The sequence below is a fragment of the Camellia sinensis genome, chromosome 13, assembly GCF_055761805.1.
Source record: "Camellia sinensis isolate YWXY chromosome 13, ASM5576180v1, whole genome shotgun sequence".
Classification (NCBI taxonomy): domain Eukaryota; kingdom Viridiplantae; phylum Streptophyta; class Magnoliopsida; order Ericales; family Theaceae; genus Camellia; species Camellia sinensis.
In genome coordinates this window covers 32,713,956-32,732,565 of record NC_138973.1, presented here as the reverse complement: position 1 = coordinate 32,732,565, position 18,610 = coordinate 32,713,956, and the positions used below count along the sequence as shown (strand labels likewise).

Sequence of the window (18,610 nt, the reverse complement as noted above, 5' to 3'; positions counted from 1 at the left end):
GAATTTATGACTAAAAATTAGTTGGATTATGACACAACGTGGTTGATGATCATATTGAATTGGGCGAACCATATTGTGTCATCATATTGAATCATAATTTTTGAGAACAATTTGCCCCAACAAAAGAAGGATAGTCTGAAAAGACTCATAATATGAAGAGAGTAATCCGTGACGAGCAGCAACTCTATCAATAAACAGAAACAATCTAGTAGTGTTTTTTTATCATGAGTTATTTAAACAGAAAAATCTATTAAAAAAAGATAATCTAAAACTAGTAACCAAAAGAAACAAAACAAACAGAAACAATCTTGTAGTGCTTTTATCATGAGTTACATAAATATAAATATTTCAAACCAAATCATCGCTTCTATTAGCCTTTTTCCTTCTGCTTCGTCATATTCTTCTACTTGTGTATTACTTAACTCTCCCTTTCCCTTCATGAAATCAACTAATTATTTACGAAAAACAATTTCGCACTGCCTAAAGTCGACAGAGCTTTGCAAAATGATCACATCCACTGTAGACTTCCAATCCGGGCTGGTTTAGTTCCTCTTCATTGAAGCAAGCACAGCGCTTGCTCACTTTCCCAGTTATAGCCATTTCTAGTGGTTTTTGAATTAACCTTGGATAACCATTATCGCACCAAACCTGACCAAAATAGTTGTTAGCTAAGAAACAACTCAACAATATAGAAGCTTGCCAAATTCATGGTGAGTTGGAATTATCTACTAGTTTATGCGTAAGGTTTTGAAAACCTTATAAAATGGATTCATGACTCAATACCCACCATGGATTGGCAGTGGCATACAAACTTTCACAACAGAAACTCCAAAAACACAAATTCGATGCAAGTTCTACTACAGTGGACAAGGCAACGCTAGAAAGAATTTTGGAGAAAAGTAGAAAACCCGCACTGTCCTCCACAAGTGATTAATGACCAGACTGTATTGTTAACACTAGATTAAAGTTTGTACCTCTGAACCCGTGTCCTGACTCCACCTTGAATTGCAGCTAGGTAGTTTAGCTTCTTCATTTTTCTGTTTCTCCATCAGTTGTGCACCTCTAGCAGCCTTTGCTTCAGCCCCTCTCAAATATTTTGTGGGATTCCCTTCGCTATCATAGTAACGACCCACTAGCTTGCCAACAAATCTAACAATCATCAATCAAGACTGTACAAATGTCAAGCAATTTACCCATTGTTTTTGTATGGATGTCTTCAAATCTTAAGTCCAGCATGATATAAACCAGTATGCAATGCAAGCCTCAAATACTTGCAAGCAAAAAAACTGAAAATGCGAAAGCTTTTAAGGGTATTCAAGATGCATCCATACATACCCGCACAATCTATTTTGGCAAACTGGTTAAAAGCCAGCTTTTTGACTTTTTGATTTTTTTGCGTCACATCTTCTCTCTCTACTTTTTTACACGATTTAAAAAAAAAAAAAAAAAACCAAATAAAGCCAAAAAGCCAATTTTTAACCAACTTTCCAAAGTCCCATCGGTGACCCAATGCACAAGATTCCCGCTAAAGCACGGGGTATGGGGTAATGACACCATGTAAGAAAAAAAATGATACAACTCCAACAATCAAACTACCAACATTTGAATATGTGTTTTGTCATCATATTTAAGATGCACATTTATTTTCATGATTGATGACCCTTAAGGCTCCGTTTGGATAGATGGATTTCAAATGAAAGGATTTAAGGTTTTATTTCATAAAAATACAGGAGAGTTGTTTATTATAGGTAGATTGAAAAATTAAAGGGCAAGATAGAGTTAGAAGAGAGGTAACTTTTTCTTTTTTGTTTTTTGAAACTAGAATCCTTAGTGGAAAATATATGTCATAAAATATATGCACATAATTACTTTCTACTTCATGGAAAATCTGCTTCATAGTATGCATATGAAAGTTTATAAAGTTCCCCAAAAGCTTCGAAAAGGAGGATGAAAAAGTCGGTTTTTTTTATAAAAACTTTTCGCAAAGACTGCATTTTTCCCTTCCTGTCCTGTTAACATTTGTCTTTTCAATTTACTTCCAACTATTAGAGTAATTGAATGAACATATAGCCGAACAATGTGTAACTCACATGTACGTTTTGAAGTAAAAATCTCGCCAGTCAACGACACTCTTCACCTGCAGACATAATCACTCTATGTTAAACTTTCAGAGTTACAGAAGGTGCCTGGAAACTAACACTTGGCCAGGCAATTCCAAATAGTATAGACGAGGCTGTTCCAACACCAAAGCTAAGACACCAAGCCTAGTGGCTGGGAAGAAAGGTAACTAAAAGAATGTCGTATTATAAAAAGTGCATAAGCAATGGCAGCTACTACTTGACACAAAGTAGTCCTACTTTCACCAATTTCCAATGTCAAATTGAATAAAAACCATGAATTAATCAATGGAAATTGACATGTATAAGCCCATAAAGGCCATGAATCACCTATGGCCCATCACTTGAAGCTCAGTGCATAACCCAGCTGACGAGGTCCAGGACAGCTGGAGTCCAACATGGCATAAAGAGCCAATGACATTCAGACACACGGCAAGAGAAGGACGAACCACATCAGCAGATAAAGATCTGCAAAGTTATTGCCACTGCACATCACCATTAATGCAGCCCATCACAGCATTTATTACGACAACACCTCTCCGCCGGAACAGGACCCCCTTACCCTGAGCAAGGTAAGCTACAGCATAGGCTTTCGGCAAGGAGAGCAGGTCGGAAAGGACAGCGAAATGATTGCCAAAGGATATAAGCGAACGTTGTAGACAAGAAAAAGGTTAGGCTTTCTATCTCTAATTTTCTCCCATATACTCTACTTCTCTTCCTAACTTGATCGTTGGAGGGTTCACTGGGGGACTACCTCGTTCTCCGTTGAACTTGTTTGCAGGGTATCCGGTGGGCTCGATCATTTGGGCTTGGGCTTGAGGAGCTTGGACCAGTTCGCTCCATTCACCGGGGATAAACTGTATCAACAGTTCGCGCCGTCTGTAGGAACGCTTTGCTCCTCGTGCCAGTTGTGTTCATTGTCGCCGGAGGCCCCGTTCCAACAACCTTTTTCTCCTACCCGTCAAAGTGCATGGTCACAACTAGATCCATGGCTTCTCACAATAATGCCGCCGACCATCAAGCCGACCCCCCCAATCCAAACAACCCACCACAGTATTTTATCGAGCTTACCAACAGCATTAACCGCATGGCCGAGCAAAACCAGGCCTTGATAAATGCTTTACTCCAAAGGAACCTTCCAATGCCTCCTCCCCCACCTCCAGATATTCCCCCCAACCAAGAAAGAACCCCGAGCCATACTGCTCCACAACTCCATCCACCCAACCTGGAAGGTTTGCAATCTCCCCACCCACACATAAATCCACCACCACCACCTCCACACCCGTCGGTCGTAGCACCAGCCCCTGAAGGGGAGGCCAGCAGCGTCCAACCTCTATTGACTGACCATGGGGACCACGTTCCCCTTTGGGACGCTGAGCTCCGAGCAATGAAGCTCCAACTCCAAGGGGTCATGCAGAACATTCAGCATAAACCCTCTACCACGGCAAATTCACCATTTATTGCCTCCATCCAGGACAAACCTTTGCCCGCCAAGTTCAAGATGCCCACCATTGACTCCTTTGATGGTACGACAGACCCAGTCGACCATCTGGAGACCTACCGTACCCTCATGATCCTCCATGCCTTCCCTGACGAGATCATGTGTCGGGCTTTCCCCGTGACATTGAAGGGGTCAACCCGACTGTGGTTCAGTCAGTTACCAGCGGACTCTGTCTTCACTTTCCAGCATCTCAGCGACTCCTTCCTCAGCCATTTCATTGGAGCCCAGCGCCAACGCCACCCTGCAACCCAATTCCTCAACATCCGTCAGACCGAGGGGGAGTCGCCACGTAGCTTCGTTACCCGCTTCAACACCGAAGCCCTACAAGTAGCAGAGAATGACGATAAGGTCATCCTCACGGCTTTCATGGCCAGGCTGCGATCGTCCGATTTCCTCTTCTCCCTCTCCAAAAACCCCCCGACCTCCATGGCAACCCTATTATCCAAAACCCAAAAATATATGAATACCGAAGATTCACTAGCCGCTCGCCAAGATCCAATATCCAAAAACCCGACCCCCAGAGAAAAGAGAAAAGACTCGGAACCCAGAAACACCCAGTATAACAACCAAACGCCCCAATATCCCGACCGACCTCCTCGCACTGACCGGTCGGCACCGGCCCGACCGCCCGGTCGGTTCGAGCGGTACACGCCCCTCAATTCTCCCATGGAACAAGTCCTCCACCAAATCCAACGGGATTACCCCCTCAAATGGCCCCTGCCTTCACGGACCCCTTCCAACTGGAAAGACCAGTCCAAATATTGTCGTTTCCACCAGGATCATGGCCACAACACTGATGACTGCATCAACCTCAAGGATCAGGTCGAGACCCTCATTCGCCAAGGGCGTCTCAGCCGGTTCACGGACACCCGCCCACAAAAAAGGCAAAGAACCGAGCTCCTCAGAAACAACCGCCGGCGTACCCCACCCCGGCAGCCAGCCCAACCTAACCAAGGCCGTGACTGCCCCCCACAACAGCCTTGGCCCCCAGGTAATCCCCCTCCGCCAGTTGGTGAAATCCGAGTCATTTTTTGTGGCTTTGCTTGTGGCAGACCATCCCGCTCCGCTCAGAGGGCAGAGCTCAGGAAGATAAGGCAAGGCTCGGACAGAGCAGTGGACACGGTAGACCGACCTTCCAAACAGCCCAAGCAGTGGACAGAACCCATCACCTTCACGGACGCCGACTGTACTGGCATCCGTTGTCCTCATGATGACCCTCTCGTCATTTCTGCCCTTCTCTCCAACTATAAGGTCAGACGGGTTCTCATCGACAACGGCAGTTCTTCAGACATCATATTCCTCAACTGCTTCCGCCAGCTCAAAATTGGGGAGGAAAGCCTGTTCCCCTTCCAAACCCCTTTGGTCGGTTTCACTGGAGACCGGGTGACCTCCATCGGCTCCATCGACCTCCCCATCACCATCGGCGAATACCCACGGCAGACTACCAAGTTGCTCACTTTCCTTGTGGTCGACTGTCCCTCTGCCTACAACATCATCCTTGGTCGCACCGCCCTTAACGCCTTTCAAGCTGTCACTTCAACCTACCACCTCGCCATAAAATTTCCCACCGACCAGGGGGTCGGGACTGTACGAGGGGAGAAGACCATAGCCAGGGAATGTTATGTCGCCTCATTCAAGGAAGTCAAGCTGAAGGAGGCCATGATCATTGAAGGACTTGACGCCCGAGATGAGGACGAGCTGGTTAGAGGCGAACCGGTGGAGGACCTCGTTGAGATTCCCATCGATCCCACAAACCCAATGAAAACTGCTAAGATCGGCAGCCAGCTATCCCCCCAAGCTAAGGCCGACCTTACTGCCCTTCTGACCGAGCACAATGATGTATTCGCCTGGACTCACTCAGATATGCCAGGCATCGACCCTTCTTTCATAACTCATCGCCTCAGCATTGAACCTCATTTCCGACCTTACCGCCAGAAGCAGCGCGTCTTTCATCCAGAGCGCAATACTCTTATAGCCGCAGAGGTCAACAAACTCCTTGAGGCCCAATTCATCAAAAATGTCGACTACCCTAAATGGTTGTCAAACGTGGTCCTCGTTCGCAAGAACAATGGCAAATGGCGACTCTGTGTCGATTACTTTGACCTGAACCGAGCTTGCCCCAAAGACAGCTATCCTCTGCCTCGCACAGATCTGCTGGTCGATGCCACGGCCGGTCATCAAATGCTCAGCTTCATGGATGCTTTCTCTGGCTACAACCAAATCCTGATGCACCCGTCCGATCGGGAACATACATCCTTCATCACCGACCGAGGTACCTACCATTACCAAGTAATGCCATTCGGATTGAAGAACGCTGGGGCCACCTACCAACGGTTGGTCAATGCCGTCTTCCATCACCAAATAGGTCGGAATATGGAAGTATACGTCGACGACATGCTAATCAAGAGCAAACTCTCCACTGATCACCTGATCGACCTGCAGGAGACCTTCCCCACGCTACGCAAGTACCAAATGAAGCTCAACCTAGAGAAATGCGCCTTCGGCGTAGGATCTGGGAAGTTTCTGGGTTTTATGGTCAGTCAGCGGGGCATTAAAGCTAGCCCTGAAAAGATCAAGGCCTTGATTGAGATGCAGTCTCCCAGGACGGTCAAGGAGGTTCAAAAACTCACTAGCCGAGTTGCAGCCCTCAACCGTTTCATTTCCCGCGCAACAGATAAGTGCCTACCGTTCTTCAAAGTTCTTCGGCAAACTTTTGAATGGACAACTGAATTTGAAGAGGCTTTTCAGCAGTTAAAGCAGTGCATGGCCAATACACCCCTCCTTTCACAAGCGATTGCGGGCGAGTCCCTCTTCCTCTATTTAGTCGTCTCAAGCACCGCAGTCAGTGTAGCTCTTATCAGGGAAGACGACTCTGTCCAACGACTGGTCTACTACATCAGTCAGGCTCTCAGGGGAGCAGAGCAGAATTACCCCCTGTTAGAAAAATTATCCTTGGCCTTGGTCACCGTCTCTAGACGACTCCATCCTTACTTCCAAGCCCATTCCATAGTGGTCCTCACCGACCAACCCTTGAAGAAGGTCATGCAGCAACCAGAACTTTCCGGCAGACTTATGTGCAGTGGTCAGTGGAAATCGGCCAGTTTGACATCTCTTACCGGCCTCGAACAGCAATTAAGGGACAGGCTATCGCCGACTTCATCTTGGAATTCACTAATCCTAACCCAACCACTGCCTCTCCACCCCTGCCAGCTCCTATCGAGCCAGAAGACCCTCACTCTTGGACTCTTAACGTCGACAGATCATTCCGCAGGCAAGGTAGTGGGGCTGGCCTCATTCTCACCAGCCCTGAGGGTGGTTATTTCAAATGTGCGCTCCGCTTCTTGTTTGAGGCCAGTAACAATGAGGCCGAATATGAGGCACTGATAGCCGGCCCTCGCCTATCCAGGGACATTAGTGTCAGCCACATCCTAGTGCTCAGCGACTCTCAGCTCATCGTCGGACAGATCACGGGCGAATTCGACGCCAAGGAGGGCACAATGCGGACTTACAGGGATCTTGCACTTCCCCTTGTTCGCCTCTTCAGTACCTTCCACATCAAGCACATTCCTCGGGCGAAGAACTCTAAGGCAGATGAGATGGCCCAGTTGGCTTCCGTAGACCAGTCCGCCCTCAGCAGTGGTGTCCGCCTCGAATACCTATCCCACCCCGCCATTTCCCCCGACCAGCATGAAGTACAATTCCTCCAAAATGAGCCCATCCCTTGGGCGTCGGACATCTTTCGATTTCTGACAGCGGGGGAACTTCCAGATGACCACCAGCAAGCCGCTAAAGTCAGGGCACGATCGTCCAATTACATCCTTATCGACGGCATCTTGTACAAACGTGGTTTCTCACGCCCCTATCTGCGGTGCCTCAATCCGACTCAAGCAACTTATGTGATGCAAGAAATTCATGAGGGGATCTGCGACAATCACTCAGGCGACAAGTCCCTGGCCCACAAGATACTTCGTACTGGTTATTTCTAGCCCACTCTTAATCGTGATGTGACCAATTTCGTGCTCAAATGTGATAAGTGTCAACGTTTTGCCAACATCCCCCATACACCCCCACAGAGTTGATCACATTTTGCAGCCCTTATTCGTTCGCCAAATGGGGGATCGACTTGGTCGGTCCACTCCCTACTGGCCGAGGCCAGACCAAGTTCGCGATCGTCGCCATTGATTACTTCACCAAGTGGGTAGAGGCAGAACCTTTGCCACCATCACCGAGCGGAACACAACCAAGTTCATCTGGCAGTCGATCGTTTGCAGGTTTGGCATTCCTCAAGCCATCATCTCCGACAACGGTAAACAATTTGACAACGCCAAGTACAGGAAGTTCTGTGCCGACCTCCAGATTCAACCTTGTTTCTCATCCCCTGGTCATCTCCAGGCCAATGGCCAAGTTGAGGTCACCAACCGCTCTCTCCTGAAGATCATCAAAACTAAGCTAGAAGCTACTAAGGGACTTTGGGCTGAGGAGCTACCGAATGTACTCTGGGCTTATCGAATTACAGCTCGGACTCCCACTGGGAAAACCCCTTTCCGCTTAACATACGGCGCTGAGGCGGTTATCCCAGTAGAAGTCGGTTTGCCTACTTCCAGGGTTTCACATCCGGATCCAGCAATAACCGAAGAACTCCGTCGGGCTGACCTCGACCTAATTGAAGAACTCAGAGAGACCACTGCTGTCCGACTGGCCTCATACCAACAAAAAATGAGAACACACTACAACCGCAAGGTCCGACCGAGGGAGTTCGCTGTAGGGGATCTTGTCTTGAGAGAAGCAACTCTTGCTACCAAAAATCCGACTGAGGGTAAATTGGCAGCCAAGTGGGAGGGACCTTACATCGTGAAAGCCCGACCCCGACCAGGCACTTACCGACTTCAGGACATGGAAGGTCGAAACCTCCCGCACCCATGGAATGCCGAACACCTTAAATGTTACTTTCAATAAGCTCCTATTTTTGTATTGCTCAGTTATTGTATTTTCTTTTCGGAAAATTCACACATTCTTGATATTCCCCCACGCAATGTAACTTCTTGATTATATATCTCAGTTATCTATGTGTTGTCTCAGTAACATTCTTATTTGCAGCATTAAAAGCCTCCGCCAGACTGAGCACTTAAAGCCTCACCCAGACTGAGCACTTAAAGCCTCACCCAGACTGAGCGCTACAAGCCTCAGCCAAACAGAGCACTACAAGCCTCAGCCAGACTGAGCGCTACAAGCCTCAGCCAGACTGAGCACTTCAAGCCTCACCCAGACTGAGCGCTACAAGCCTCAGCCAGACAGAGCACTTAAAGCCTCAGCCAAACTGAGCACTAAAAGCCTCAGCCAGACTGAGCGCTACAAGCCTCAGCCAGACAGAGCGCTACAAGCCTTTGCCAGACAGAGCGCTACAAGCCTCAGCCAGACTGAGCACTAAAAGCCTCTGCCAGACTGAGCACTAAAAGCCTCTGCCAAACTGAGCACTTAAAGCCTCAGCCAGACTGAGCACTAAAAGCCTCAGCCAGACTGAGCACTAAAAGCCTCTGCCAGACAGAGCACTTAAAGCCTCAGCCAGACTGAGCACTTAAAGCCTCAGCCAGACTGAGCATGAGCCGCCTCGGGCAGTCCGACCGTTGACACCCTCTGTCGAACCGAGCGCTAAAAGCTCCATCCATACTGAGCGTGAAGCACTCGTCCAGACCTAACATGTAGGGCTTGGTCAAAACCACCCATGCAAAACTTCATACTTGTGGAATTAACTAACACACTTAGTCACAATTTCAGGTCCAAGTCTTCACACCACTCTTTGCTTAGTGAAATTCTAAATTTTAAATTTCACTCTGCATTGTGGAGTTCTTAAATTTCACTATCATTGTATTACATTTAACTTTCTCAAGCCTATCATTTTATTACATTTTAAATCTCACTTTGCATTGCGGAATTCTTAACTTCACTCTGCATTGAGTCCTTATTACATGCTTCAATTTCACTCTTATTAACAAGGAGTTCTACACACACTTCGCCCACGCCTCATTTATCTAAGATCCACAAGCAGGAATAATCAAATAACAAACACAACTGAAATTTTATTTGTTCACAACTTTGTACAAAAGTTCATTACAACAATTCATGTACAAAAGTTCATTACAACAATTCAAAAAAAAAAAAAAAAAAACAAAACAAAACAACAAAGTATCTTTTTCTCCTTCCTCCCCCGTTACTCCTCCTCACTGGAGAGGAGGTCTTCTTCTTCAATGCCCTCATCTAGGGGGGTTTGGGCCACATCGTCTTCGCCAATCGTTACACTACTAAGGTCTAAGTCTGGGAACAGCACTTCAGCTCTACGTTTGAACATCTTCCAGCCACTGTCCCAGTACTCAGCCATTTCGTGCTTATAAAAGTCTGACTGTTGGAAGCTCTCAATAACTTCTGCTTCAGTTCTGCCTCCAGTGGTCGTCCTCGATGGGCTAGACCCCCCAGATTCTTGCCTCGCCAGGCTACTCGCGACCGCGGCATCAACCGCCATCTGAAATTCGGCAGACCCTTTGAATTGCTCCACTGCTGCGACGCACAGATCGGGATAAGCCGCCCTTTCAGAGGCTGCCTTTACCCTCTCTTCGTCCAGCTCTTTCTGCAGGGCCGCCCTTTCCGACGCCGCCTTTGCCTTCTCCGCCTCCAATTCCTTCTTCAGGCTCTCCTTCTCCGCCGTCGCCTGCACTCTCTCTGCTTCTAACTCCCTCTGAAGCCTCCCTTTCTTCTCCACCGCCTTGGCGCGCTCGCCCTCCAGTTCCCTCTGGAGATCGCCCACTTTGCCAACAACCTCATCTTTTTGCCTCACCAGCTCTTCATTACTACTCATAGCCTCTTCATGTCGCTCGACCGGGACGGCGCAGGCTCTTTGGGCCTCGTCCAACTTCTTCTGCTCGCCAACAAGTTGGAACTTGAGCGACACAACCTGGCGGCGTGTGTCCTCCAACTCCGCCTTAACCGCTGGCAGCTCAGTGTGGGCACTCTCCCAACTTGCACTCTTCTTCTTTAACTTTGCAAGCTGAGCCTTGGCCTCATCTGCCTTGAGTTTGGCAGCCCCCGCCTTCCTCAGCAGGGCCCCTGCTAAGGTGGTTACCTCCATTTGAACGGAGTATAACCCCCTTAGCAGTTCAGCCTCGTTGAATCTGGAGGCCGAGCGTAGGGCTGCCTCTTCTACAATCCTTACAAGACGGTCTGCCCTTGCCCTGGCTGGGCCTTCTTCTCCCTCCAGCCGCCCCGCTACCGCACGAGCATGGTAGATCGCTGTGGTCGCACCGATTCCTCCTTCTTGAGGTGCAAGCCCCCCCTGGGGCTGTTCCTCCCTCCTTGGCCCAGGGCCAGCAGCCTCGTCCTCCACTCCCCTTTCAGGGGCGGCCTTTGCGACCCCGGCGGCGATCGCTGCCATCACTGGCACCACCTCCATGCCCTCTGAGGCAACATCCACCACTTCTGGGTCACCTACCTTTCCTGGGGCCCCCTCCACTTCTACCCCTTCAGCCCACTCGGCCGCACTGGTTTCCTTCACACTTGCCTTCCTCCTCCTCTTCTGGGCAGGCACTTCCTCACTCCGACTCACCCTCTTCTTCTTCTTCCCCACGCCCAACGCCTCCATCTCCTTCAAGGACCTCTCCTTCAAAGGGTCTGCTGGGGGCGGCCGCAACACAAAATCTCCTAAGTTTTTCTCTCCCAAGGGTTTGGGGCGAGGTCGAATCCTCTCCCTCGCAACCGGCTTTGGTGGTCGGTCGGCCTGGGACTCTTTGAATTGTTGGGCTTTAGCAAGGATGGCCTGATCCTCCGCCTCCTGAGCCCTTCTCCTCACTTCCAACTCCGCTTAGTCGAGGTCCCCACTACTTGGCTTTGGCCCCAACCCCGCCTCAAACAATGTCAACGGCTGAACGAGCTCGTCCCATTTGGCCTTTTCTCTCTCCCTCCACTCCTTCACCCTCTTCACCCTCCCCTCCGCAGCTGGCCCTAGTTTCGGCTCCGCCCACCTGATGGGTACTTTCCAAACGGTGCGCACTCCAAGCCCCCCATTGGCAGACACGTAGAACCATCGTGGTCGCCACCCCTTGATCGACGATGGTAGCCCTGCCACCAACCCCCTTCCTACTGCTGCCTGCAGAGTGACTCACGTCTCCTGCTGCCCCGAGGCCTTATAACATGCAAAGAATTCGTCTACTGTCATGGCCTCCCCCCTATTTGCTTTCGGCCACGCACTTGCGCAGGCCAGCAGGATCTTCCATGCGTTGGGCATTAGTTGCCCCGATGCTACCTCCAGACGGTTGAGCACATCCACCACCACTTGCGGCAGTGGTAACCTCAGTCCACCCTTCAGAGCTTCCTCATAGAGAGAAAACTCTCCTGGCCTGGCATCAGATGGCCTTTCCGTTGATGTCGGCAGCAATAGCTCCACTTCCCCAGGGATCTGGTATTTTCACGGATAGCCTCCAACTCCGCCCCAGTAATCGTGGATTTGTCAGCCTTCGTATGCCAATGATCTGGTTCCGCCTGGCTGATTGGCTTTGGAGCCGCTATCATGGTGGAACCGTGGGGTCGTACCACCGACTCCCCCATCCTCTCTGTCCTATACTGCGCCGCTAGCTCCACAGCATCGTCATCTCCAAGCGGGTCCACCCTGACAATCGCACTCCCTTCTTCGGCCATTTCTGTGGTATGTCTGCGAATCGCTTCGGCGGCAGGAACAAGGAAATTGAAAAAGTGTTGCAGAGGTGTATTATGAGCAACAAAGGAATTCACAGTTGGAATATTTTGATTTTTCGTAAACAGGTAGGTAAATTGAATAATGCCAAAAGCCCACGGTTTGCCCGTATTCCAAGGATCCCAATTAATTTCCGCCAGTTTGAAAACTTTTCAAAATTATCCGCCAAAACTGTCTCTTCAACACCCATAACGACTTACCGTTTCATTTCTGATCCAACGCCTAATCTTCCCCCCCTACGGGATGTTGCCACGTGTACGTCCACGATCCACTATCCCCTCCCCTTACCTTGTCTTTTCCACTTCAACTCATCACGTGACCCGTCGGGTCTCGAGCCCCACGCCCCTCCACCTTACCCTTCACGGTCGGCCCTCCTCGCGGTCGACCCTTCCGCTCGGTCAAACGCCGCGGTCGGCCCTCCCTGCGGTCAGCCCTCCCGCTCGACCAAATGCCGCGGTCGGCCCTCCCAGTCAGCCCACAGTGTGGTCGGCCCTCCTCGTGGTCAGCCCTCTCACTCGGCCAACGCCGCGGTCGGCCCTCCCCGCGGTCAGCCCTCCCGCTCGGCCAAATGCCGCGGTCGGCCCTCCCAGTCGGCCCACAGCGTGGTCAGCCCTCCTCGTGGTCAGCCCTCCCACTCGGCCAACACCGCGGTCGGCCCTCCTCGTGGTCAGTCCTCCTGCTCGGCCAAACGTTGCGGTCGGCCCTCCTTGCGGTCGGCCCTCCCGCTCGGCCAACCACCACGGTCGGCCCCCCCTCGACCACCCCTTCCGGTCGACCTCCATCCTGCCAATCCCTAACACACTCATCTATGTCACTAATATTCCCTTCGTTGGACTAAAGCTGCACTCGGGAATGGGAGACTACTGACATGTATAAACCCATAAAGGCCATGAATCACCTATGGCCCATCACTTGAAGCCCAGTGCATAACCCAGCTGACGAGGTCCAGGACAGCTGGAGTCCAACATGGCATAAAGAGCCAATGACATTCAGACACACGGCAAGAGAAGGACGAACCACATCAGCAAACAAAGATCTGCAAAGTTATTGCCACTGCACATCACCATTAATGCAGCCCATCACAGCATTTATTACGACAACACCTCTCCGCCGAAACAGGACCCCCTTACCCTGAGCAAGGTAAGCTACATCATAGGCTTTCGACAAGGAGAGCAAGTCGGGAGGGACAGCGAAATGATTGCCAAAGGATATAAGCGAACGTTGTAGACAAGAAAAAGGTTAAGTTTTCTATCTCTAATTTTCTCCCATATACTCTACTTCTCTTCCTAACTTAATCGTCGGAGGGTTCACTAGGGGACTACCCCGTTTCCCGTTGAACTTGTTTGCAGGGTATCCGGTGGGCTCGATCATTTGGGCTTGGGCTTGAGGAGCTTGGACCAGTTCGCTCCATTCACCGGGGATAAACTGTATCAACAGAAATTATTATGTTTGGAAGAGTTTGAACATGTGGAGTGATTCAAGGGTGAGCTAGACCATAATATTTTCCAGACAAAAAAGAAAAAGAAAAAAGGGCATAATGCAACAATGTTGTGTGTGTAAAATAATAAAATATGATTATTAGAAAGAGCAAACCACATTGATTACCTCAGTGCTGGACAAACCATGCATTGAGTCAGTGAGTCCATCTCCTGTATTCATAAAATGAAAGAAGGATGATATGAAAGATAAGAAAGTGTTGAAATAGGTAAATATAAGAAAATATGAAAAATGAGAGTTGAAATATGTGACTATAGCAACAACTGCTCTTGAACAGAAGTTATTTCTTGTTCATAAACAACTAGAGTACTTTTTTACACTATTATCTTGGAAGGCTGCATAAGCCTTAGAAATGATAATTACTAATTAGTAATCAAGGTGAAAGCGGAAGCACTTTGTCCAACAAGATTATCTAGTTTGTGCTTTTCTTTTTTTCGTCATAATCTTTCCATTGAAATCTAAATTCAAACAAAAAAGATGATTTCAGAAAAGCAAAAACTTTTAGGAAACATGATGGTTTATCTTCATCTGAAGGGCCAAAGCCCATTCCTTCATGGTGATCAAGTCAATATCTCTATGTTTAATTTTTTCACATTGTTGATTTTACCATTGTCATAAATGCTATTGTATAAAATCTTTCTCAAAGAACTTTATGTTTTTTTTACATGTATACCTTCTATACTTCGTATCAGAGTTGAAGAACTCAAAACAATTTCCATATACCTTTATACAGTTTCACACTGTATGTCTCAAAGATAGACTCAAGTTTTTGTATTACATATTAAAAACCTTTTCTCCGTTTTATCCCTCCACTTTGTTCTTTCAATCCTCTTGAGAATTTTTTTGACTCTTATTCCCTTCATTATTTATTTTCTCTTTTATGTATTTATTTATTATTTTTAAAAACCATTTCTATTTATTTATTTATTATCTAGATTGAGGGAAGACATGGAAACTAGACATAAGAAATAGCACCGCACAAGATATTTATATTGGGATAAAACTTGAAATTTCCATGAATTCATCATTAGAAGCAAAGAAATAAATAAACACTCAACCAATTTTACCTGTAAAATTCCCTGAGACAAATGCGCGAGAAGCATCTCTGGGATCATCAAAATTTTTAAAGTCTTCAGGATACGAGTAAGACATGAACCCAATAAAGCAAAGAAGAAACAAGCAATTGGCATTTTAAGTTAGCTAGTGGCTTGATCTTAACCAAGTAATATAGATGGACAAAGGAGTCTTTTCTGAGAAGACAAAGAAAGACAAATCAAACCAACAAAGAATAAAGCAACTCAATGAAGTAATAGAAAATGCCCCAATAACTACTGCGAAGTGTTGGCAGCGTGTTTTAGTAAGAACTCAACTCATTAGTTCTTTTATAATAAAACAACTACACTAAAGAGAATGGAAGATACCAAAGGGAAAGGGCAAGAAGTCCTTCAAAGATCACATTGAGCACACAAATTTTTTTCTTTAATTCATTCACTATCGAATGTGGTATTATTAAAACTCAGTTGATGAATTAGCTTGGCTGTTGGGGTCAAGGGTTCAAATCTTTGCAGAGTCAGACTGTTTATGTCTCCACATTACAGCAAATCTGTTTCAGTGACAAATGTTTTATGACAAGCCAAAATTTGTCACTAAATATTACTTTTAGCCACGACTTCTCCAATAGTCTCAAATTGAGTAAGAACATGCATTTTTTTGACCATTATGATTTGTCCATAAAAATGATCACTAAGACATTGTGCAGCACTTTTCCCTCCACGGAATTATATACTCTAACAACGATGAATAAAGGGTATGACATAGACTTATGGTCACATATTAATGGTACAACATAATTATTTACTTATAGGCCAAGTCTATGTCATGAAACAACATCCGAGGACATATGATAATGTATATCATGTAATGAAACGACTGAAACAGAAGAACCAAAAACATAGAAATAAAAGCACAAACCTTCCAGCAAAATGATTGTAACCCCCTCCTGCTCCATAATGACTTTTTCCCTTTGTTACATCAAAGACAGAGCTGATCATTTCATCGCCACAAAAAATAAACAAATAAATAAATAATGTAAATTAAGATTGACTAAGATTCAGATCACACAGAGCACACAAAGAAACTAAGATAAGTTAATTTCAATTTTATCCCCTAACCTATTGCCATTTTTTAAAAAAAATTTCATCGTTAAACTATTAATTTCTCATCTCTTTTGTCCCTAAAGTTTCTTAGTTTAACCAATATAGTCCAATTGAAAACTATTGTCCAAATCACTAGCTGTTAAAACTAAATATAATGGATGAAAAAGGCCATTTCAAAATTTGAAAAACTTAAACCAAAACAACCAAATACTTTTTGAAACGAAGTGTGGAGAAGAAGATTAGTTTTTGATTGTATGATTTAGGTCATCTAAATGTCAAATTATCATTTTATCCATTAGGCTAGGTTTTCACCATTACAGATTCAGAAATTCTAGGGACTAAAAAGATGAAATTGATAGTTTAGAAATGAAATTAAAAAAAGAAAAGAAAAAAGAAGACAATAGTTTAGTTGGATAAAAGTGAAATTAACCCAACTATATAATTAAACATTATATATACACTATGCTTGATTGCCTGCATTTAGAGAGAGAGAAAGAGAGTACCCAAGAATTGCTAAAAAGATGGGCAACCCACCATCAGTGCCATTGTAGATAGCCAATTGTTGTGCAGTAAACAGTCTCTAAAGACATTCACAATGCAAAAAAGATAAAAAAGAAAATATAAAAAAAAAAATACAGGGTACAGTGAATAATTGAATGGTACAATGAAATCAAAATTAAATTAACAAAACGGGCTGTTGAAAGAAGACTGAAAATGAGAGAGCTGGTAACAAACCGATGGTGGAGGAGGAGGAGGTGGTGAATTGAGAGGGAAGAATCTGACGAGGAGGAGAGATATCAGAAGGAGAGATAGCGACGCTGCGATACCCAGAAAAGGGGGCGAAGCCATTAATGGAAGATCAGCCTCTCCGATTGTTGGTGAAGTCGGAGTCGCCCCGTCTTTTTGCTTCTGTTGGAGTGGGCAGGGGTGAAATTAAGTTGGGTCGGGTTTAACCCGGAAATGGTATAGATAACTTGGAGTACATCTCCAGAGTTGACCAGCATTGATAGTGGTAGAAAGTACAAAAAGTGAAACAAGTAATGTATAGTTATAAAGATAAATATAGTACAATACACATTTGGGTAAATTATAGTTACAACTCCTGAAATTTAGATTTAATACATATCATTCTTAACGTTTAAAAAATTACACTAACTCATGTCATTATAATTATTTAGACAGAATGAAAACATTGAACTCATGCACTCTCTTTTTTCTTGCTTTGTTTTACTTCTTTTGTTTTTTTTTTTTCCTTTTTTTTACTTTATTTTTTTTTTCCGATGTAATTTCATCTATTTTTTTACTTAGGAGTTATTACCTTATATATAAGTAGAGAGATTTGTGAAATGAGACTATTAACCACATGAATGAGAATGTAACTTCCAGAACGTTAGAGAGTGAAATGTAATTGGATCAAATCTCAGAGGGTGTCAATGTAATTTACCCTACACATTTTTAGTAAAACATATATATTTTATCCATATGACTAAGTAAATTATTGATAAAAATGAGATTCTTATATAAATTAAAACCTAAAGGTCATGTTTGATTTACAAGACTAATAGTGAAGTATTAATAATCCTATTAAATTAGTGTAATATTCACTATCCAATTGGATTAATATCCATTGGATTAATAATCTCACCCCTACCCCATTACTAATAATCCTACAAATTTGTTGGATTAATTATCCATTGGATTAATAATCCTAAACCAAAATGTTAAAACAAACATAAGATAATTGGGCCCACGGATTAATAATCCCAATCCCATACTCTAATCTACCCAATCAAACATTCACAAGATTAATAGTGAAGTATTAATAATCCTATTAGGCCATGTTTGATTCACAATACTAATAGTGAGGTATTAATAATCCTATCAAATTAGTGTGGTATTAACTATCCCACCCCTACCCCATTACTAATAATCCTACAAATTTGTTGGATTAATTATCCATTGGATTAATAGTCCTATACCAAAATGTCAAAACAAGCATAGGATGATTGGGCCCACGGATTAATAATCCTAATCCTATGCTTTAATCCTTCTAATCAAACATGGTATTCACTATCCAATTGGATTAATATCCATTCGATTAATAATCTCATCCCTACCCCATTACTAATAATCCTACAAATTTGTTGAATTAATTATCTATTGGATTAATAATCCTAAACCAAAATGTTAAAACAAATATAGAATAATTGAACCCACAGATTAATAATCTTAATCCCATACTCTAATCCACCTAATTAAACATGCCCAAAGAGTTTAATTATATTAAACTTATGAAACTTACGATATTTTCTTCAAAGTTCAAATGAGAAGTTGGTCTAATTTATCATTTTATTTTGTGCGTATATTACAATATTGAAAATTGCATTGACCTCCTATGTTTGAAAATAGATCCGGTTGGCTCTCTGTTTCAATTAAGTTTACTTTTACACATGAACTTCGTATTCAGAATTTTACTTAAGCCCCGTAGACAAGTGTTTATTTTAGTCTAAAAGTCAAAAAGGTATTAAAAAAATCAAAAAATTTATATCAAAAAGTCAAAGATTCTCTTTTCTCTTTATTTTTTGCACATCTTTTCATAAAA

The 18,610-nt window shown here is 44.9% G+C and overlaps 1 protein-coding gene across 4 annotated transcripts; it reads right to left on the bottom strand.

The window, feature by feature from the left end:
- Positions 1–177: 177 nt before the first annotated feature.
- Positions 178–17,050, bottom strand: MAPR4 (membrane-associated progesterone binding protein 4). Of its 4 annotated transcripts, none has more exons than XM_082901868.1 (8): positions 16,744–17,043; positions 16,512–16,588; positions 15,824–15,895; positions 14,920–14,957; positions 13,961–14,004; positions 2,091–2,137; positions 975–1,149; positions 178–648 (listed from the first exon to the last, which is right to left on the bottom strand). In XM_082901868.1, the coding sequence occupies exons 1-8, from the start codon at positions 16,855–16,857 to the stop codon at positions 481–483; spliced, it is 735 nt and encodes a 244-aa protein (XP_082757994.1). In that variant the 5' UTR covers positions 16,858–17,043; the 3' UTR covers positions 178–480. The 4 variants fall into 4 exon arrangements, with proteins under 4 accessions (XP_082757994.1, XP_082757993.1, XP_082757995.1 ...); XM_082901867.1 differs by having other exon boundaries at positions 14,920–14,982; positions 15,824–15,873; positions 16,744–16,949; XM_082901869.1 differs by lacking the exon at positions 14,920–14,957 and having other exon boundaries at positions 15,824–15,873; positions 16,744–17,050.
- Between the last annotated feature and the right edge of the window lie 1,560 nt (positions 17,051–18,610).